The 22,231-nt window shown below is 49.3% G+C and overlaps 1 protein-coding gene across 2 annotated transcripts; it reads left to right on the top strand.

Moving 5' to 3' along the window:
- Positions 1–18,130: 18,130 nt before the first annotated feature.
- C6H11orf86 (chromosome 6 C11orf86 homolog) lies at positions 18,131–21,520 on the top strand. 2 transcript variants are annotated; one of them, XM_007502649.3, is made up of 2 exons: positions 18,131–18,521; positions 19,965–21,520. In XM_007502649.3, the coding sequence occupies exons 1-2, from the start codon at positions 18,210–18,212 to the stop codon at positions 20,070–20,072; spliced, it is 420 nt and encodes a 139-aa protein (XP_007502711.1). In that variant the 5' UTR covers positions 18,131–18,209; the 3' UTR covers positions 20,073–21,520. The 2 variants fall into 2 exon arrangements, with proteins under 2 accessions (XP_007502711.1, XP_007502710.1); XM_007502648.3 differs by having other exon boundaries at positions 18,137–18,521; positions 19,962–21,520.
- The last annotated feature ends 711 nt before the right edge of the window (positions 21,521–22,231 follow it).

Below are 22,231 nucleotides of genomic sequence, written 5' to 3'. Positions count from 1 at the left end.
ATTGTGCCATGGTCTAGCCTTCGCTTTCCATCTTTGCCCCAACAATAGCACGCCTCTTTGCCAGATGTTTTGTCAAAGTCTTGGCAAACAGAGTTAACCAAGAGCCACAAAAGGTTAGAGAAAGAATGAGCAGGTTGGGGTGTGGCTGTAATAGAGGGTGATTGTGTTAGGAGAAATCCCAGAAATCAAAATGGTGACAGCAGTATAAATGGAAGCAGCCGCGGGCCAGGAAAACCAACGCTGAAGCTCCTCCTTCTGCTGAGTAGAGAGCTGGAGGTTGCGTGTTGCCAATGAAGTCCTTGTAATCTCAGCTGGTGTTGCTTAGCCATGTCTCTACCTGGGCAGCGGGGTGGCTTAGTGGATAGAGTGCTGGACTTGGAGCCAGAAAGATTTATCTTTGTGAGTTCAAGTCCTGCCTCAGACCCGTCCTAGCTGTGTGACCCTGGACAAGTCAATACCCTCTTTGCCTCAGTTTTCTCATCTGGAAAATGTGTGGGAGAAGGAAATGGCCAACCCCTCCAGGGTCTCTGCCAAGACGACCCCAAATGGGATTATGAAGGTTATTTCTCTTAGGAGGGTAAGAGATATTGTTGGAGAAATAAATATCAGATCTAAACAAAATAAATTCACTGTGATGGGTGAAAGGAGTGATTCCCAGCCTGGGAGGGCCTCCGGGAGGAGGTGGCCTTTGAGCTAAACCTTGAACGGAGCTGGAGGTTCCAAGAGGAAAGGAATGAGAGCATTCCAGACAACCTGGGTAAAAGCACAGAAACGGGAGATGGGATGTCAGAGACAGGAAACAATTTGGCTAGAAGGTAAAATGTGGGAAGGGGAGCCATTTGAGTCAGCCCAGTATAGTCTGGCTAAGATGGCCACCGGACGGAGTCCGAATGAATGGTACCGAACTCAATAATGATCAGGAAAGGGAGTGAGAATCTCCAGGGAGTGACTACACCCACTCTCTCGGAGCCGGCACAGCATGAAAGGGGGCTGCCAGCCAGTACCAGCAGAGATCAACAAGTCCGCAGCCTCTCAGCGTGACCAGAGGATGGATGAGAGACCCGGGTAGCCTGCTGGGCTCTGTGTTCAGAGGCAGCAGGAGCCAGGGCTAGCCTAAGGAAGAACCGCAGGAGGCTGGAAGATCTCGGGAGCCACTGGGAGCAGGGCTCGGATCAGGGCACCCCAGGGCTCGGAGGAGAGCCAGGACCGGCCAAAGAGCTGAATATCAGAGATGGGGGAGCCTGGCCTCATCCCAGGAATCCAACAGCAGGCAGGGCTGACCACCCCTGGCAAAGCTGTGTGGCAGTGGTAGAGGGAGTGCAAAGCTTGGCCCTGGAACGAACTAAAGCCAGAGAGAGAAATCAATCAGAGGAAACCTGGTCAGTCCAGAAACACCACAAAATCCATCCCAGGAGGAGAAAGGAACGGCACAACCACTACCAACAGAGCCTCGGGAGGTCAGTGTGAAAGCCTAGAAGAAATGAAGAAAGAAAGAAAAAGGCAAAATAAAAACTCTCGAGGAAAGAAATAGAAGGAAAATAATTTATCGATAAAGAGAAAATGGCACAGGTGTTTGAAGGTCAGGCCTGAAGGTCCTGAGTTCCAATCTAAGCCCAGATACTTCCCAGCTGTGTGACCCTGGGCAAGTCTCTCCACAAGACATGGCCTCAGAGTTTTCTATAAAATATGGGGCAAGGTTCTAGCTAAGAGTGGAGGGAAATAGGAGAAATCTGGGAGGGGGATTGAGGCCATTGCAAACCCAAATCTAGCCTCTTCCTTCCCCTCCTTCGCTCACTCCCTCTTAGTTTGACTGATGAGCTTCCTTTCCCTCCAGTTCCCCAGTGTAAATCATCTCCGTGTCAGCCTCACAATGAATCATTTTTCCTGCTCTGGTCCTTCCGCTTTGGAGGACATTCAGTCCTTGGGTGAGCCTTGCCACACCCAGCCGCTCCCCAGGCTCCCCTTTCGGCAGCCCCCTTCCTTTAGCTTTTTCTTTCTTGTCCTCCAGCTCCTCAGAGCATGTCCTCTAGTCCTCCCGGCCTCAGAGCATTCCATATGCTCCGAGGCTTTCCTGGACTTCCTGTGGGGTTCTGGGTTTTCCCTGGTTTGTTCAGGGAGGGCAGGAGGCCCAGGTGAATGGTGTGGGCAGGTGCTGCCCAGCCTGGGCCCCTCCTGCAAGGTCTCTGGTGCTGGTCCCTAGCATCGCCCTTCTCCAGGGCCTCTCCTTTCTGGGAGGCTTTGTCGGAGGGGCTTCCCCCTTGCTTCTGGACTGCGGCTCGTCCCCTACTGGGCCCCCACTGCAGCCTCTTCTATCCAATGGCCCCAGCTGGCCTCCTGGTTGCTCCATCTCTCGGCTCCAGCACTTTCTCTGGACATCTCCTGCGCCCAGGATGCTCTCCCTCCTCTGCTCTGACTGCTGAGCTCCCCGGCTTCCTTTATGCTCCCATTGACATCTCACTCTGCACAGGAATCCTTCCCCGGCTCCTCTTTGCTCTGTTCGTGATTTCTTTTCTCCTGGGCCGACTTTGCTTTCCTTGTGTGTTTGCTGACACCTCAGACTTGGGGGGCAGGGACCGTGTTACCTCCTTTTGCATCCCCAGCGGCACGGGCATCCGCGCACCCCCAAAACTATGGAAGTGTTGCAGGCGAACTGGAAGTCATTTCTCTAGCTGCTTCTAGGGTGAGAGCATGCCCAGGAGCCCTGAGATGCCACCACAGCCTCAGCAACCATTCCGTCCCGAACCCCTGGACGGTGCTTACAGACAGGACCACCCCCCAGGACAGACAACCATTCCCAGCCCTCAAGCTGCAGAAGACGGAGCCCTTCACCCCGATTCCTTAGATATTTAGGGTTAGACTGTCAACCCCCAAACCAGGCACACTGTAGGCAGGCAGTGCTGGGGGCCATCAGTCCATGACACCTTGACAGAGTCACGCGTGGTAGCCGGGGAGACCACAGAGTGGTCCTTGGTGAGATGTGACTCCCACTCTATCCCCCTTGCATGGCTTCTTTCATCAATGCCCCTTACCTATGACTTGACATGATTATCATTCCTCCTAGTCTCAAAAGAAATAATGCAAGAGCAAAACAGCTGTACCTAATTCTCCAAAACATCCCCAAAAGATCAGACCTCAAACCCAATCCCAAAAGACTATCATGGGTTAACTTTTACTTAGGTACATAATTCCCAGTGAAACCGCAGCTACAGGCCAAGCCCAGAACTTTCTCATGAAGCCAGCCCACAAATCAATCCTAGAGGCCCGTACAATAGGTTCAGGTACAGTACAGGTGCCCTAAGCTTCAATATGCCTCAGTGACTCAATTACACAAATCAGTAACTCAAACTCCCTAGTAAGCCACCTGTGATGAAATCATTTATCTTGTATTCTGTCTGTAATCACAATACAAAAATATAGAATGTTAATCAAGTGATTTGTTAAAAGTTAATGTGTCACTTTTCCAATGATCTCTCTTTGATTTTGTATACTTGCATGCCAAGAAAATGGGTATAAAAATAAATCCCAGGCCTGGGAATGTGGAGCAGCTCGGAAATGCAAAGCAGTCCCCTGGCCATTATGATTAAGCTATCTTCCGTTTATTTATTTTATGTTATTTATTTTGACTGATCGTTCGCCACCTGCCGGGAACCCTGGAGTCACGAGTGGGGCTGGACCCTGACCAAAGCAAGGGAGGGACGTTCCTTTCCTCCCTTCTGTCCGGGTGACTCGTAACCCCAAACATCTGATAACTCCTCTAAGCCCCTGAGAGGGTGATCCTCTTCGGATGGCCCTTTGGATGGACAGAGACACCCCTCGATATCATCAAACTGTATCCCAGCCCTCCACGTGTCCCCAAACTATGAGGGTCACCCGCTGTGTGTGACCCGGTCAGATGGCCAAACCCCCCACCAAATGCCTGAGAGTTTACCACACTAGTCACGTCCCCTCTGCCGTAGGGTCTAAAATCCCCCAAACTGATGTGGTCTGTGGGGACGCCCTCCCAAGGAGCAGCTGCCTGCCTTGCTGCTCCACCTCTACTATCCTCCTGGCCAGAGTCAGCATTCCTTTCTAAATTAATGCATTTCTCCTTTTCTTTTTCTTTTTAAGCTAAGCTTCGGAATCTTGCATCCTTGCAAAGAAGAGCCTGTCTCGAACCCGGGAAGCTCTCCACGACAGTGGGCCTTCCTTTCTCTGGACTAAGCATTGAGGCAGATGGGGGGGGGGGGCAGCCCACGTTGGCAGGACAAGGGGACAAGGACTTTGGCATGGAGGATAATGTAAAATTGCATCGATTGCCTAACGCCTCAGATCTCGAAGGGGGTGAAGGGAAGCCAGAGCACAGGAGCCGGCCTGGAAAGCAGAGAGGTGGAGGGATGGGAGAGTTGGGTGAGGACCAAGAATGGCCTTTGGACTGGAGAGATGGAAGGGCAGGAAGGCAGATGAGGGCTTAGATTCCTTTCCTAATTGTTCTTCAACCCAGCTCAAAGACTGCCTCCTCTCAAGGCCTTCCCTCTCCCCACAAAATGACCTTCTATTTATTTGGGGTCCACTTTGGATTGACTTCTCCACGGACGCGTGCTCGCTGCCTCCCCCACCCCAGTAGAGGTCAAGATGGGTTTCATTTCCTTCAGATACTCTAGAATTTTGCCAGGTATCAGTCAGTCAGGCTTAAGAGTTTGCCACCTTCGCTTCCTCCCCTTTTTGATAACTATCTGCGCAGATATTCTCCGCCCAACCTTGGGGAGGCCACACGGAGATGGGATCATCCAGAGCTTCCAGCTCCATCCTTGAGTGGCGTCCTCATCACTGATCAGAGACTCCGAAAAGCTGCCCAGGAGAGGCCCATTCCAGCTGGCAAATGGTCTCTTGGAGGCAGCGGCGATCCAATGAGGGGAAAGAAGGAAGGATCCTTCATGGCAAGTCCCTCCAGGCTCTGGAGTAGAGAAATGGACTTGCCATGATTCAAATTCTCTGGAACTGCATCCTAGTTTAAAGGTATTTATTAAATAATAAAAGTGGGCCAGAAAAAGAAAAGGCACCAACTAGTTGAGATCATGAACAACGTTAGCAAAGTTGCAGAATTTAAAATAAACTCATCAATCATCATCATTTCCACATATGTTACCAACAAAGTCCAATAGGGAGAAATTCCATTTAAAATAGCTGTAGGAAGGGCAGCGAGGCAGCACAGTAGATAGAAAAGCAGTCCTGGAGTTAGGATCTGGGTTCAAAGCTGGCCTTAGATACTTCCTAGATGGATGACCCTGGGCAAGCCACTTAAGCTGTTTGCCTAGCCCCATGATGGCAAACCTATGGCATGAGTGCCAGAGAGGGCACTCAGAGCCCTTTCTGTGAGCATGTACACCATTGCCCCAGCAGAGAGTTCACCAGAGTTTGTCACTAGAAAGCCAGAAGGACACAGGTCCAGCCTGCTCCCCTCCCTCTCTCCACCAATGCCTGAGGACCACCATACCACCAGCTGCTATAAAAGGTTTGTCATCACTGGCCTAGCCCTTGCCCTTCTGTCTTGGAATCATCACTAGGACAGAAAACAAGGGTTTAAAAAATAAAATAGTTGCAAAAAATATAAAATACTTAGGAGTCTTCCTGCTAAGCTAAACCCAGGAACTAAGTGAAGACCATTACAAAACACTTTTCACACAAATAAATGCATATCTAAACAACTAGAGAAATGAATTGCTCATGGGTAGGCTGAGCCAATATAATGAAAATGACAATTTTACCCAAATTAATTTACTTATTCAGTGCCATACCATTAAAATGATCAGAAATTATTTTATAGAGCCAGAGAAAATAATAAATTCATCTGGAAGAAAAAGGTCAATAGTATGAAAGGAATCAGTGAAAAAAAATAAAGGAAGGTGGCTTAGAAGATCTCAAATTGTATTATAAAGTGGGAATTGTCAAAACAATCTGATATTGTAAAATGAGAACACACTGAAAAAGGAAATGGCAAACCACTCCAGTGTCTTTGCCAAGAAAACTCCATGGACAGTGTTCAACAGGTAATTTGGAGTCAGACACGACTAAACAATGACAACTAATCCCAAAGACATCAAAGAAAAGGAAAAAGGATCCGCATGTACAAAAATATTTGTAGCAGCTCTTTTTGTGGTGGCAGAATTGGAAATTGAGGAGATACTCATCGGTTGGGGAATGGCTGAACAAGTTGTGGTATTGGATTGTGAAGGAATACTCAGGGGCTATAAGAAATGAGGAGGGAGATGGATTCAGAAAAGCTGGGGAATACTTATATGAACTGATGCCGAAGTGAAGTGAGCAGAACCAGGAAAACATTGTGCAAAATAACAGCAATATTGTAACAACAATCAGCTGTGAATGACTTGCTGTCTTAGCAGTACAACGATCCAAGACAATCCCAAATTTACGAGATTATAAATTATAAAATTCCCTCATTTATGAAGAAAAATGCTACCCAGCTCCAAGGAAAGAACTGATGGAGTCTGATTGCAGATGGAGCATAATTTTTTCACCTTCTTTGTTTTCTCACCTTTTTTTTTTCTTACAACTTCAATAGGGAAATACATTTTGCCTGATTGCACATGTACAATTGAGATCACATTTCTTGCCTTCACAATGGTTGGGAGAGGGCGGGAGTCAAAGAATTTGGAACTCAAAAAAAAATTTAAAGGATGTTAAAAAAAATAAAAATAAAAACTACCTGATTCTCATGTCTATTTTAGACACCTTTTTACTTTCCCCTCTCTCTAGAAAATCCCGAGTGTTTATTAAGTTAGCAGATTCTCTGAGTACATGTTTCTGCTAGATGGGTCTCTTAGCTGGATTGCCAAGGCCTGTTCTCTCTTGAATCCAGCCAGCTCTCTTCTCTGCTGCCCAGAGATCATGCTCTTGAAGCTGCTTCCTTCTTGGAATGATGCCCCTCTCTATGTCTTTGCCTCCATTTGAGAGTATGTATCCCTCTTCCCTAATGGATTTAGTGTCTCCTGATGGCAGAGACACCTTGGTCAGTTGAGGAAAAGGAAAGAAAATCTCTTCCACCTCTATTGTCCCTCTGGTAGAGAGGTAGGGATCAGTCTCTTGCCACTTCTCGAACTATTCTCTGTGATCTCCAGATTTCTGAAAACATGTCACCAATCTCTCTGCCTCTCTCCCACCACTCCCTGTCCCTTTAGAGATGAAAGCCCTTTTGATTGGAGTTCCAGGACTGAGCAAAGGATTTCTTAGCAGCTTTTGTTTAGGGTTCCTCCCTCCCCCTAATTCCAGGAGTTACTCATCTCTGATGAAACAGGATTTGGAAAGGGCATCCCAAAGGTAGCCTGGGTGGAGTATGGTGGATTGGACATTGGTCCACACCTCTCAGTCTGTTTCTTGACACATTACTTCATTAATTCTCATCCTGGCATGGGACGTTGTACCCCCCAAATTTTAGAAGTGCTTGCTGTTATCCTTGGGACTACTAACCCTAAAACATCCTGATAAGACCCTGCTACATCAAAAGAAAAGTCCCCTGAGAGAATGATGCTCCTTGGACACTCCTTTAGGTTTTTGTTTTTTTTTTTTAAACCTGAACTTCTATCTTAGACTCCATACTGTGTATTGGTTCCAAGGCAGAAGAGTGGTAAGGGCTAGGCAATGGGAGTCCAGTGACTTGCCCAGCCAGGGTTACACAGCTGGGAAGTGTCTGAGGTCAGATTTGAACCCAGGACCTCTCATCTCTAGACTTGGCTCTCAATCCACTGAGCCATCCAGCTGCCCCCTCTTTTAGATTTTGAGATGGGCCCAGAGATACACCTCCAGCTATGCTTTGATGCCATCGGGTTGTATCTAAGATATCTATCTGTCCCCTAAACTATGGGGGTCACCCCCTATGTCTTCAGGCTGACCCTGGTCAGATGACCAACGCCCCCCATCCCTTGTGCCTCCTCTGTCAAGTATTGCCTGTTGTAAAGAGTAGAAAGGGAGAAAAAGAAAATGATCTTTGTTTCCAATGAATATGTTTAAAAATGACCAAATAAAATAATGTTTAAAAGGAAAAAAAATAAAGTACTTCACAATCTGAAAAGAAAAAAAAAGAGTCTAAAGCCCCTAGAAGTGATGTCTTCTGGGAGGCAGAATTCAACAGTACCTTCTCAATTAATACATTTTTTATTTCTGAGCTAAGTTTCGGAGTCTTGCGTCCTTGCAAAGGGCACCCTTCCTGAACCCCAGGGGTTCACCTCAAGCCCCCCCAATAATCCCAGGTTGTTCTATCTTGGCAGTCAATGGGCACGTGCCAATATTTCCTCATTAGTTATCAGAAATTCACATTTCCTGTTAGCCAGTTTGTTCTGAACTCTGGTTTATAAAATAAATAAGAAAAGAGTCTCGGCCACCAACTTATCCACAGCACAATAGAGTACACAAAATCATTTTTAAGTTTGTCAATGGTGTTTCACTGGCATTCAGCCATAGGTATTGTAAAGATTAAAATTTAAGGGAGACTGAGGCAGGTAGAAATTAGTTTCTCTCTGGAAGGAGTATTATATTTTTAGAGGTTTATTGAAGATTAAGGATTAAAGAAAATACAGGATAAGGAAAATGTGCCCAGGCCAGAGAGGCCTAGACAAGACCTCACCTACATTATGGAAAGAGCCACATCTGCCCCAAAATGGAAGTCCAAAAGAGACCGCAAAAGCTTTTGCAATCAGGTTAAATACCTTCTCGATCTCGGCCCAGGTGAGATTACAAAGCATTCTGGGGAAGTGGAGCAAAGGCTTGTGGGGATTGAAGTCCTGGATTCCAGTCCATTTTTACAGTATCAACCTCAGCTTCCAACTCCTAAGCCAGGCGAGACAAGTATGCTGTGGCTCAACATTCCAGAGCCAGGCTACCATCTTGCCTCGGGGCTTTAGGGGTACCCTTTGGCCACTTTGTTTCATGGAACGCCCTAGTTGGCCTGTGTCCCTTGGGAACCTGCCTTAAGGGAAGGCCCAGATCGATCTTGTCTTAGACTGAACAATAAACCTTCAAGTCCCCAAAGAGCTCAGCTTAGGTGGAATACGCAGATAAAGTCAAATTGTAAGTAGCCTTTTTTCCTGGCAGTTTTCCCCACTGTATCTAAGCCTCTCTCTTGAGGTAGTCCAGCCCCTGGCGGGAATCCTCCCTCCCTTATTTATTTCCACTGTAACAAGCCAATCCACTGAGTCTTTCTGTCCTTTATTCCCCAGAAGGTATGTAAGACCCCAAGTTCTTCAGCTCATTGGATGATCTCCTTTAGAGGTACTTTCCCCAGAGACAGTGTTCCCCGAGTCCCTGAGCTTGGCTCTGTGTGGTGGCCAATAGAGCATCGGCTTCCTCCTCCTGATTAAAGACTTGCTCTTTCTAACTACTTTGGTGGTTCTGGGTTCTCAAGGTTTGAGGTATCTTTCTCTGATAGTGCCAGCTGGAATCCTGGCTACCAGTGACGGACTATTGGCCCAGTTCCTTTGAGGCACTTCCCTTCAATCGGTTTTAAGGAAGAGCCATTTCCTTTCAAGATAAAGAACCACAGTACTCAAAAGCACACTGTCAGGGATGCTGAAGGATGCTCCTCAGTACCTCAGGGCTCAGCCCGGCCTGGAATCTCAGGCTCCTTAGGCTCCCTGGTTGCCTAGAAACCCTCCTGGTTTTTCACAGCATCTGGTCTGCAACCTCAAATCTCTTCACCTAAAACAAAAGAGTAAACGCTGAGGCTGAGGCAAAGGATGGAGACCTTTGGCCAAGGGGTCTGTGTCAGCTTGGAGGGAGACGTCCATGGCTTCTTCCCTTAGAACACTGTCTCTTAGCAGCAATAGAGTCAAATCATGAGCAAGCAAGCAAGAGAGAGACGCAGAGAGAGGAGGGAGGGCAAGAAGGAGGAGAAGAGAAGAGAGAAGGGATACAATTAAGGCCAACCAAAGAGGCCAGCAGAACCAGACATGGCAATGTCCGTGTCTCTAGGCTCCAAACTGCCCCCAAGGTATTCCCATGACCTCTTTGGCTCTTCCCCAGGGCTAGGAGATGTCACCAGAAGCACATCCCCATCACTTATTTCTCTAGGGTGGCTGCAAGTGTCTCTAGACACTGTCCCCAGACTCTTTACACAGGGGCCAGTTCACTGTCCCTCAGACTGGACTATAAAAAAAGATGAACAAACCTGTATGGCGCTGTCTGGGATAGCGGAGGCTGCAGCACTGACTGCCATGGGCCTGTCACACCTCACACAGGCCCATCACTGCCACCACTATACCAGGCAGCAGTCTACACAGGGCAGAATCCCCTCCCCCAGATCACCGCTCACCATGCCTACGTCTTCCACTGGGCAGCCACAGGATCCTTTGTGCAGCGCCTCGTTCTCCTTCAGTTACTCTCAGAACAAGGCGCCACAGCAAAGGATTACGTCACCGGAAGTAGCACCTACGAGAGTGGCCCCCACATAGGGTGCTCCTCTCACTGACCACCAGTGAAAGAGGTGCCCCTTCCGGAAGTGCGGTGGGGGCCAGCTACATGGCCTCAGGGGTGCATATGGCCTTCTTGAGGATACACCAATAGTAGCCAGATTGTCTTGTGGGAGGGGTTGTGGGAGCCAAAGGCTACATATTACATTTGAGTGGTGCTCTGGAAGCCCAACCAATGTATCCCCGCCCCCTCCGGGCTTCTGAAGCCTTTTTTCTCCCACTTGGGCCCTGGGGCAGCACTTTCCACCTGAAACACTGCCTGGGCACCCGCATGGCAGGAGTTGGATGGGTTCCTGCCCTGGGGAGCGGGGAGCCTTTTCTGTTCCTTCTTTCACCACCTCTGGGAGCCCAGAAGGCTCAGGTGAGCTCATCTAGACTAGGTGCAACCCTTGGCGAGCCTTCAGTGGAAAAGGGAGCCAGCGCTCATCGCTGCTCTTTACTGTTGCCCCTAGCTCTCTGCCCGCTGCTCTCCCTCCAGGCAGACTGGCAGCTCTGGGCAGGCAGGGCTCTTCTGGCCTGTCTGCTTTCGCCTTGTACATCCTCCTTTGCCAGGAGAGGCCTGGCTGTCTCCCTTTGGGTCCCCGCCTATGGCCTCCAGCCCCGGGGCTGCGTCCCCTCAGCCTCCCTTCCGAGCAAACCCTCCTTTTGTAATTCGTCCTTAAAGGAACACTCCAGTCTGCCCCGAGACCCCGAGGTAAAAGGGGTGCGCGCGGGCGTGTTGGGGGGCGGAAGCTCGGGGGCCCCTGAAGTCCCCTCTTCCTTTTTGTGGCGATCTTCCGCAGAGGGGGACCGAGCAGAGCTTGTGCCGGGCACCCCGAGGCTGCTGACAGAAGCGCCCCCCCCCCTCCCCAGGGCCGAAGGATGCTCTCCAGCTCTTTCATCGGCCTTGGGGCTTCCTGCCTTCCGTTCTCTGAAGGGCTTCCGAATTCCTAGAGAGGAGAGTGTGGCCCGGGCTGGCCAGGCGGGGAGCCCCTGGGAGCCCGCAGGTTTCCTGGGACTGCCGCCAGCCAGCGGGCATGCCGGTGAGCTGGGCAGCTCCGCGGAGCCAGGCGTCCTCCCTGCCCCGCTCGCCCCCGGGAAGAGAGCCAAGGAGGTTGGGGTTTCCTTTGTGCTTTATTTCATGTACAATAAATCGTGAGATCACAGTACGTGGAATGCAATGGGGAGTGAGCTGAGAAATTCGCTGGGCGCGGTGTCCTGAACACCCAATATCTTGAGCAAGATTGCAGCCATTGCAAGCCCGAGGTGAAATTCAGAGAGGTCCAAGGTTAATCCAAAGTGGGCGGGATGTCGGGGAGGCCGTGTTTGCTGTCGGAGTGCCCTCTGGTGGCAGCAGTGCGGTCCTGCACCCTCTTAGGGAAGGGCTGTGACTCAAGCATCCGCCAGACTAAGAGCTCGTTCAAGTATAGCGCCACCTGGTGGGCAATGCCGCTCATTCAACTTTTCACGATAATTCACACTAGTAGGAACTTTCTGTAGCCTTGAAATTAGGGCTTTGGAGTCACATTTTTTACTGTGCTGGAAGTTCAGAAGTTCGTTGTCTTTCAGTTGTGTCCAGCCCTGTGTGGCCCCATTTAGGGGCTTCTTGGCAGAGATACTGGAAGGGTCTGCCATTTCCTTATCCAGTTTGTTTTACAGGTGAGGAAACTGAGGCAACCAGAGTGAAGTGACTTGCCCAGGGTCACAGCGCTGGTAATGTCTGAGACCAGATTTGAGCTCGGGAAGAGGAGTCTCCCTGACTTCAAGTCTGGCACTCGATCCAACGTGCCACTTAGCTGCCTTTTACAAAAATCCTTCCAGATGCAAGACATTTATTCCTGGCACAAGATACTCCATTTCCCTACTTTGGACTTAAAATATGTTTTTTCATTGTTTTTTAATTTAAAATTTAATTTAAAGAAATTTCCACAGTTACATTATTCATGTTGTCTCCCTCTCCTCTTTCCTCCCCCTTCCTGGAGCTGACAAGCAATTCCATTGGGTTATTACTCCAAACCTATTTCCTTATCATTCATTTTTGTAATAGGGTAATCTTTTAAAACCCAAACCCTAAGTCCTACACCCACACAAACAAGCGATATTTACTTCTGTGTTTCTGCTCCCTCGGTTCTTTCTCAGTATGTGGAGAGCATTTTTCTCATAAATCCCTCTGGATTGCCCTGTATCATTGCATTGCTGCTAGTGGCGAAGTCCATTACTTTTGATTGTGCCACAGTGTATCAGTCTCTGTGTACAATGTTCTCCTGGTTCTGCTCCTTTCACTCTGCATCAGTTCCTGGAGGTTGTTCCAGTTCACATGGAGTTCCTCCACTTTATTATTCCTTTGAGCACAATAGTATTCCATCACCAACATATACCACAATTTGTTCAGCCATTCCCCAATGGAAGGGCATCTCCTCATTTTCTGGATGCCCTTCGAATTGTGGCATCTGTTGGTAATGGAATAATACTATTGTGCTCAAAGGAATAATGAACTGGAGGAATTCCATGTGAACTGGAACAACCTCCAGGAACTGATGCAGAGTGAAAGGAGCAGAACCAGGAGAACATTGTACAGAGAGACTGATACACTGTGGCACAATCAAAGGTAATGGACTTCTCCATTAGTGGCAATGCAGTGATCCTGAACAACCCAGAGGGATCTATGAGAAAGAACACTATCCACATTCAGAGGAAAAACTGTGGGAGTAGAAACACCGAAGAAAAACAACTGCTTGATCACATGGGTCGAGGGGATATGGCTGGGGATGGAGACTCTAAATGAACATCCTAATGCAAACACCAACAACATGGAAATGGGTTCTGATCGGGGACACATGTGATACCCAGTGGAATGGTGCGTCGGCTGAGGGAGGGGGGAGGGGGAGGAGAGGGAGGGAAAAATAGGATTCTTGTAACCAAGAAATAATGTTATAAATTGACTAAATAAATTAATTTAAATTTCTTTTAAAAAATATTTTTGTATAAACACTTTCCACTTTGGGCGTTTTTTACGGGCTGTCTCCCATGCAGGGAATTCTCTCCTTCCTTATCTCCTAGTCTTCCCTTAAGTCCTGAACTAAAATCCTACTTCCTACAAAGAGCCTTTCCTGATCCCCCCCTAATTATAATGCCCTCCCTCTAAGATTTAGCCTCACTTTCTCCTATGTATTTCATGTTGATGTTGCTTCCCTATTATACTGAGAACTCCCTGAGGGCAGGATCTCTCTGTTTCCCCAGCAGTTAGCCTAGTTCATGGCACACAGTTGGTGCTTTAAAAATCCTTATTGACTGACTGACCTAAGACATTGGGGGCAAATAGATGGCTCAGTGGATAGAATGTTGGGCCTGAAGTCAGGAAGATGTGAGTTCAAATGTGACCTCAGGCCCTTATTAACTGTGTGACTCTGGACAAGTCACTTAACTTCTGTTTGCCTTTATTTACTGGAGAAGGAAATCTAGCCACTCCAGTGTCCTTGCCAAGAAAACCTCATGAGCAGTTACAGTCCATGAGGTCAAGAAGAGTCAGACACACTGAACAATCTCTCCCTGACCCTGCAGCACGTGCACGGCCTCCTCTCCCCATTCGCACCCCCAACAACCCAGGGTTTGCTCTCTCCCTGGGACCACCTGGAGACTAGCAGCTTCTCAGCTTCTCAGTTTCCCCCCCAAACTCTCATCCTCCCTTAGCCTCCTGCCAGCTCCCTGGGGAGCTCCAGACCAGCCTCACCGAGGTAGATCTCCTTGTCTGCCCCCCCCCCTTCTTCTCTTGCTCCTCTCATATCTTCTACTTTTCTACTCAGGGATTCGCAGGCCCCTTCCAGCTGGGGATCTCTGATGCTTTGCCCCTAAGGATGCCTCACTGAGCAGGCCTGAGGACAAAGGGGAGGATCTCAGGAGATGCAGTCTGTAAACAGGAACTGTAGCATCTACATCCCAGGGTTGTTGTCAAGACAAATGAAATAATTAGAAACTCTTTACCCAGTGCCTGGAACATAATAAACACTTAATAACTGCATGTTTCCACCCATCTTTCCTTCCTTCCTCCCTCCCTTCCTTCCTTCTTTCCTTCCTTCCATCTTCTCTTCCTTCCTTCCCTCTTTTCTTCCTTCCTTTCTTCCTTCCTTCCTTCCTTCCTTCCTTCCTTCCTTCCTTCCTTCCTTCCTTCCTTCCTTCCTTCCTTCCTTCCTTCCTTCCTTCCTCCCTCCCTTCCTTCCTTCTTTCCTTCCTTCCATCTTCTCTTCCTTCCTTCCCTCTTTTCTTCCTTCCTTTCTTCCTTTCTTCCTTCCTTCTTTCCTTCCTTCCTTCCTTCCTTCCTTCCTTCCTTCCTTCCTTCCTTCCTTCCTTCCTTCCTTCCTTCCTTCCTTCCTTCCTTCCCTCCTTCCCTTCCTTTCTTCCTCTCTCCCTTCCTTCCTCCCTCCTTCCCTTCCTTTCTTCCTCTCTTCCCTATTTCCTTAAAGGAATCTAGAGCTTCTGACCTTCATAGTAACCCCAACAACCCAGGGTTTGCTCTCTCCCTGGGACCACCTGGAGACTAGCAGTTAGTATACTAGCTATTATTGTTCCTATTTTACAACAAAAGAAACTGAGGTTCGGAGAAATTAAGTTTCACCAGACTCCTAAGGCAGAGCTCTTTCTACCATGGCACAAATTCAAAGCAGGAAGAACTCTAGCTTCTGGATGGAGGTTCCCCAAATGGGCCCTTATGCTGTGCCAATAGAGCTAAATGTGTTGAAAAGAGGGAGAGAAGAGTCTGAAAGCTACTGGTTGTCTATAGACAGGTAAGTGAGAGAAAAGTCAAGGATGAATGGATACTAGGTTGAAAACTGAGTTGCTTCTCAGATTGACTGAGTGAGACAGCTTGGTGGCTCAGTGGATAGAGACAGCCAGGCAGGGAAATGGGAGGTTCTGGGTTCAAATCTAGTCTCAGTTACTTCCTGGCTGTGTGACCCTGGGCAAGTCACCTGACTCTCATTGCCTGGCTCTTACCTCTCTTCTGCCTTGGAACCAAAACTTAGTATTGATTCTGAGATGGAAAGTAAGAGTTAAAAAACAAAACAAAACAGATTAGTCAAACCCATAATAGAAACAGCAAAGTTAGGAGGCTGGTGGATTTCAAGGGAATGATGATGATGATGATGATGATGATGATGATGATGATGATGATGATGATGACTTAGTCCCCCCCCCATTCTAATGACTTTTCCTTGGGCTCCAAGAGCCTCTGTGTTGAGTCTGACCCCAGGAAGGTCAGACAGAGCCATGCCAGGGGGCCTTCCTAGCAGAGGACAACTGGGCAGGGCTGACTTCTAAGTCAAAAGGTGGGTGGCAGCTGGGTCCTTGCTACCAGCCATGTCTAGGTTAGGCTTCTTCAGAGGTTGTCCTAATAGGCTGGCCCAGGAGGCTCTATCTGTATTCTCAGGGGTGCTTTGTCATCTCTGGGGATCCTTGGGTGCTGATCTCTTGCCTTGGGGCTGCTGGATCCTGTTTACAGACTGCATCTCCTGAGATCCTCCCCTTTGTCCTCAGGCCTGCTCAGTGAGGCATCCTTAGGGGCAAAGCATCAGAGATCCCCAGCTGGAAGGGGCCTGCGAATCCCTGGAGTAGAAAAGTAGAAGATATGAGAGGAGCAAGAGAAGAAGGGGGGGGGGGGCAGACAAGGAGATCTACCTCAGTGAGGCTGGTCTGGAGCTCCCCAGGGAGCTGGCAGGAGGCTAAGGGAGGATGAGAGTTTGGGGGGGAAACTGAGAAGCTGAGAAGCTGCTAGTCTCCAGGTGGTCCCAGGGAGAGAGCAAACCCTGGGTTGTTGGGGGTGCGAATGGGGAGAGGAGGCCGTGCACGTGCTGCAGGGTCAGGGAGAGATTGTTCAGTGTGTCTGACTCTTCTTGACCTCATGGACTGTAACTGCTCATGAGGTTTTCTTGGCAAGGACACTGGAGTGATTTGATTTCCTTCTCCAGTAAATAAAGGCAAACAGAAGTTATGTGACTTGTCCAGAGTCACACAGTTAATAAGTGCCTGAGACCCATTCTGCAGCTCAGGATACAGAGACAGACAGTGGTTAAGTGACTCACCTAGGGGTCACATCGGGAGTAAATATATGAGGCTCAATTTGAACTCGGGTCAAGGGCTCAATACGTGGTTACACCAGCTGCACAATTCAAGTGTCTCCTCCTCTGCACTCACTAGCCATATGATTTTGGGTAAATTCCTTAATCTGGGGGAAATAAAAGGAGCACTGATGGCCTTGGAATCTGGAGGGTTGGGTTCAGATCCCAGCTCTGATCCTTCCTGGTTGTGGGGCTCGGGGCAAATCCTAGAAACTCTCTAAGCCTCCATATTCTCATCTGTGAAATGGGGAGGATGCTTTCCCAGGGTTGTAGCTTTGTAATGTAAATCTTGAAATCTCTCAGACTTGTGAATGTTAAAAATTTCCCCATGGGGAATTCTTAATTGGAACAAATTCCCTACTGAGAAACATTCCCCATTTTGATGTGAGAACTCGCCAGGATCAGAAATGGGAGGACCTCTACTCCAACTGTACTTAAGACTGCTTTAGGGGAGAAAACTCCTTGCTAAACAATGAAAGTACTTGGATCCAAGCTTATGGTGGGGCAAGGAGTTCTTTGAGCCAGGACTGTTTTTAGAATTGATACAATGGGATGCTAGGTACTTAAAAGGGTCAGGCAAGTTTTCTCTTGATGAGATTAATTGACTCAGCTGTGTTTTCTCTAGTTCAGACTTACTGAGGAGATTGGTCGACTTAGCAGGAATTTAGATGGGCAGTCCTTTGGAAAGCGTCTACAGTGATTGGTAGATGTAGGGACTTAGGGGAGGTGACATGGGAGAAAAACCCCTATATAAGAAAAAGCAGAATCTCTTGAGGAGATATCCTTTTGGAGGAATTCCTTTTGGAGGATCTCTGATGAGGACCACTTGGGAAGACTCTCTTGAGAGAGGCTCTGGAGAAGGGAAGCTCTTGGACGACAATCTCTAAGGAGGTCTCACTAGAGCTCCTCTAAGGGGACTCTGTCCCTCTGGAGGCTCTGGAGAGAGGCCTTTTGGAACAGTCTCTGGCTGGAAGGCTCTCTGGTGAAGTCAGCTGAGATGGAGCTGGCCTGATGTCACTAGAATCCTTGTTTAGTCAGACCTTGTGGTGAGTGTTAAAAAACTGACTGATTTCTCTTTTAAGACTCAGGTCTAGGCCATATTGGCTTGAGGCCCTTCATACTTATTCCTTTCTTACTCTCTCTCTCTTTCTTTGATTACTCATTGTATTGTTAATTAAAATCTCTATAAAACCCAATTGACTTGGGTATCTGAATAATTGGGAATATTTCCCTGGCGACCACCTCATATTTGATTTTGGAACCCAAGACACTTTAGTGAAACATATATCTGCGGTCAAATTTACTCTCCCTCTCTTATATCTATCACAATTTATATCTTCCACCATTTTAACTCACTACAGTTTAAGACCTCAACCATTTAAATCTCACAGTAAAGCTTCCAGTGACATAGTTACGAGGGATTAGGGAGGGGGCAGCTGGGACTGAACTCTCCACCTAGTTGGGGATGGGAAGGGGTGGCAGGTGGTCCGGGCTCCCTTTGCTCCCAGAAGATGATGTGGCTTGTACTTTGTAACTTCAGCAGCTCCAACCTTTGGCCCCAAGTTCCCTGTCAGTTGGGTGGAGACTTGCGACTTGCCAGTCTGAACGCTGGGTACTTAGGAGGGTGCCCCAGCCCTGACCTGACCATTGCTTACCGGCAGCCATGGTGACCACTCGTAGCCAGTCCCTTAGGGTTCCCCAGCGCTCCTATGGCCAACTCCAGAATACATGGGGGGAACCCGGGCTGAGCCCTGCCATCCCCGAGGGGTACCAGCAGGCGCCCCGATTCCAGAGGTCCCTAAGCTTCCGGCACCGGAGGGAGAAGTCCCGCTCCCGGGGTCTGGAAAGTAGTGCTGGCCCCCCTGAAGGGCTGGACCTGTCTCCTCATGAGATCCCCGCTGTGGGCCTGGGGGACACCGAACAGCTGATCCAAGGCAAGAATCGGGGGAGCTGGAGAATACGACAGTACAAGAAGGTAAGTGATGGGGGAGGGAAGGAAGCAGAGACAAGGGAGCCCAAGCTCCCCCTACTGTAAAAGGTCATGTGACAGAAAGCCCCAGTCCTGCCGCAACATCCTCCTGGGCTGCTCTGGCTTCCCATCAGCTTCCCTGTCTGTAACCGGGGAGCAATTTTATGAGATCTTCTTACAGAAAGTATTCACCGTACTGTATCTCCTTACAAAGGGGATCTTATACGTTGTATTTCCCCATGCCGAGCTTTATATACTGTATCTCAGCCCTGATATTATAGGTGAGGAGTTGTTGTCTACTATCACATAGTGTGTCTCCTCATACAGAGTACATAGAGCATCGTAGCTCCATCTGTGGTATTATACACAGGATATAGGTCGTATTTATTGCATCCCCTTCCATATAGTATTATGATGCCTCCTTATATGGGGAGTTTAGAGATAGAGACAGATAGTATCTCCTGCACTGGGCTGCTCCCAGACTCCAGAATATACTGCGGTTTTGTAAGTGGGGCTGTTTCTACTGTTTTTCTAGAGGGCATCTGGGAGGTCTCGGCTGCCCTGACAAATCCTGGGCGTCCCGGAGGGGCAGGTCACCTGGCTTCTTATAACCGGCTCCAGTAGTTTTGTCTATGGAAGTGCCATTCACAACAGTCTGAACGAATCAGAGCTGAGCCTTGACTGATGCTTGCACTTCTGATTCAAACTGAGCTCTCTAGGCAGTGATGGCAAACCTTTTAGAGACTGAGTGCCCCAACTGCAACCCTCACACTGCATGTGAGCCCCCAGCCTTACCCCAGACAGGGGAGGGAGGAAGTGCTCCCTTTGAGCTGCTGGGCAGAGGGCCAGGGGAAGTGAGAAATGTCCTCAGGCGTGTATAGAGAAAGGGAAGGGAGCAGCCCCTCTGGCACACACCAGCACATGTGCCATAGGTTCACCAGCATGATCCTAGGGTTTGGGGCTAGAAGTCATCTCAGATAACTCCTTTGTTTAACAAAGGAAGAAATCAAAGCTTACAGAGGTGAAAAGCCACACAGACATCAGCAACATGGCCAGCCCTCAAACCCAGGTCCTGTGGCTTCAGATTTGGGACATTGTCCTTTGAAAGCTAGAAGGGTCTGAGTGACATGTGCCACATCATAGAGCCAAGCAGAGATTGGGGCCCAGGTCCTTTAACTCTGAATCTTTCTGTTACACTGCATAACAAGCCTATAAAGCATTACAGGGTTTTTAAGACCCTTGTTACAGATGAGGAAACTGAGGCTCAGCTAGGTTAAATGGCATCAGAGGGAGATTTAAGCAGGATAAGCACGGAACCTGGCTTTGGCTCCCTAGCACCATCTGATAGCCCTGAATGGAAGAACATTTGAGGCTGCTCAATCATTCCTGTTTTCCCCTTGACACAATACCTTTCTCCTGACTGACTCCCACCTCTCTGGCCCCCAGCAGGTAAATTATGCCCTGAGAAGAACATGGGAGAACTTTGTGGCCAACCTGCCGGGGGTGACTTTCAGCCAGTCAACATCGCCTAGTCCCCCGCTGGACATTACCAGGTGAAGGAGGCCCGATGTTCCTGGGAGGACACCGCTGCCGCCCAACTCCTCTGGGACCTTTTGTTGAGACTGTTCCAGACCCCCAAACGGACCACTGTGGCCTCTTCCAGATGAGCTGTTCCATTCAGTTCTTGGCACTTTATATAGAAAAGGATAAATCTGGTCATTTATAGACGTTGCTTCCCTCAGCCTTAACAGTATTTCTTCATGGAGCTTAGCCAGACCATTTGCAAATTAGCCAGCCTTTTGCAGATCGTGCATTCCCTCTTTGTCCTTGATCCATTGGCTTCCTTCTTCTTCTTCTAAACCTTTCCCTTCCATCTTGATTCCAAGACAGAAGAGCAGAGCACTAAGGGCTAGGCAAAAGGGGCTCAGGGTCTCACAGCTAGGAAGTAGCTGAGGTCAGATTTGAACCCAGGACCTCCCATCTCCAGGCCTTAGCTGGCTTCCTTCTTGAAGAGGCTGATTCTCAAGAAGCGGGGTGTGCTAGAGCCCCAAAGGCTTGGAAATCAGAGGCAGCTCCTCTCTCTGGGGTTCTGACCTCTAAAGAGGTGGCCAGGCCTTGGCTCTTACAGCATTCTGGCATCTCCAACCTAGGAAGCCCTAAGGAGGCCGCAGGGATCTCTTGCCCTGTTATGACCAGCGAGGACACCAAGAACCTAGAGACTGGAGGCTTGGTGAAGCCAAACTCCTGGCCGAAATCCTCCCTGGACCCCTCCTCGCTGCTCATTAAACAGGGCACTCCATTTCCTGCCTCGACATTTTCATGCCTGCAGTGCTGTCCCCCCTCATCTCTGCCTCCTGCTTCCCAGCTAAAATCCTGCCTTCTCCAGGAAGCCTTTCTTGATTGCCCTAATTCTTGGGCCGGCCGTCCCTCTGCAGATGACCTCCAATTTATCATGTGGACACAGTTCTTTGCACGCCGTCTCCCCTATTAAATTGAGAGCTCTCGAGAGCAGGGCCTCTCGTTTGCCTTCCTCGGTGGCACATAGTAGGCATTCATCAAGTGAAAGCCTGGCCTCTTCTACCTCCCTCTTTCTCTGCGTGGGGCGGAGGATCCAAGGCCTTGACTGATGGAATGGAATGGCAGAGGGCCGCCAGCCTCTAGGACCTAGGACTGCCTTTCCTGAGGATTCCACGCGCAGGATGGTTCTGCCAGGCCTTCTGGGTGCGCCAGGAGGGGTGAGAGAGACAGAGGAAGGGGGCTCCGTCCGTGCTGAATTCCTGCTGTTTCCATGGCCTCCCCTCCGGGCCGAGGCCCCGGGCATCCCTGGGGGATTCTGGGCCCTGCGTGACTGTGGATCCTCCCCCACCCCTCCGTCAAGGCCAGCTGTGGCTGCCCCTCCCAGCCTGGCCCCATTTACAATGCGACAGTCGGTGTCTCGCCTCTGTTCTGTTCCGGATATGAATCACTCGTTCATTTGTTCCATTTAATAAAAACCAGATGCTATCTCCAAGGTGTCTCATTCCAAGGCTCGCCAGCCATCTTGCCCGGCTATCTAGCCTTCCACACTCCTGGAGAAGGGGTGGGAGTGAAGGCGGGGGTGGGGAGGATGTTCAGCATTTCTTCCACCAGAGGGCACCAGAGTGGTGCCCATTTGCCAACAGCAGAGCCATCCTTCCCAAGGCGTCAGAATGGATATGGGGCCAAAGATGGCGGGCCGGCCCTTTTCCTAGGGGCCAAAGATGGCGGGCCGGCCCTTTTCCTAGGGGCCTGCCTCTTCCTCCTCTCTTTCAAAGAACCCCAAACCTAAATTGTCAGGGAGGAAAAGGCCTTTAAACGTGTGCTCCAGCCCTTTGGCTTCCCAGAAGCTCAGGAAAGGGATTCTGAAAGCATAGCGGCAGAAGAGCTCAATTTGCTGGCAGAAGACCTGGGTTCAAAATAGCCCATAGAGCCTAAGTGCCCCGTGAGCCTGGAAAATAAGGACCTGGGACTGACTGGATGTGTGCTCTGGTTAGGGAAGGGAACGCAGTCACCAGCGTGTCTGCTCCCCTAGGAGCAAGGCTAAGATAGAGTGAAAGGAGTGCTGGGATTGACTCCCACCTCCACCTCCCAGCTGGAGAAGCATGAGGCCGCGCTGAGGAGGGTGTGTGAGCCGCAGCTCCTCCAGGTCCTGAGGCAGGAGGAGGAAACCCTGGGGCTGCCTTTACCTTCTTCAGAGA

This window comes from Monodelphis domestica, chromosome 6 (assembly GCF_027887165.1).
Source record: "Monodelphis domestica isolate mMonDom1 chromosome 6, mMonDom1.pri, whole genome shotgun sequence".
Taxonomy (NCBI): domain Eukaryota; kingdom Metazoa; phylum Chordata; class Mammalia; order Didelphimorphia; family Didelphidae; genus Monodelphis; species Monodelphis domestica.
This window is presented reverse-complemented; position numbering and strand designations above follow the sequence as displayed.

Bases quoted from the DNA above. Each gene is read 5' to 3' on its own strand.
- C6H11orf86 (XM_007502648.3), top strand. From the start codon at position 18,210: ATGGTGACCACTCGTAGCCAGTCCCTTAGGGTTCCCCAGCGCTCCTAT. The intron at 18,522-19,961 runs GTAAGTGATGGG...TCTGGCCCCCAG, and splicing joins GAATACGACAGTACAAGAAG to CAGGTAAATTATGCCCTGAG.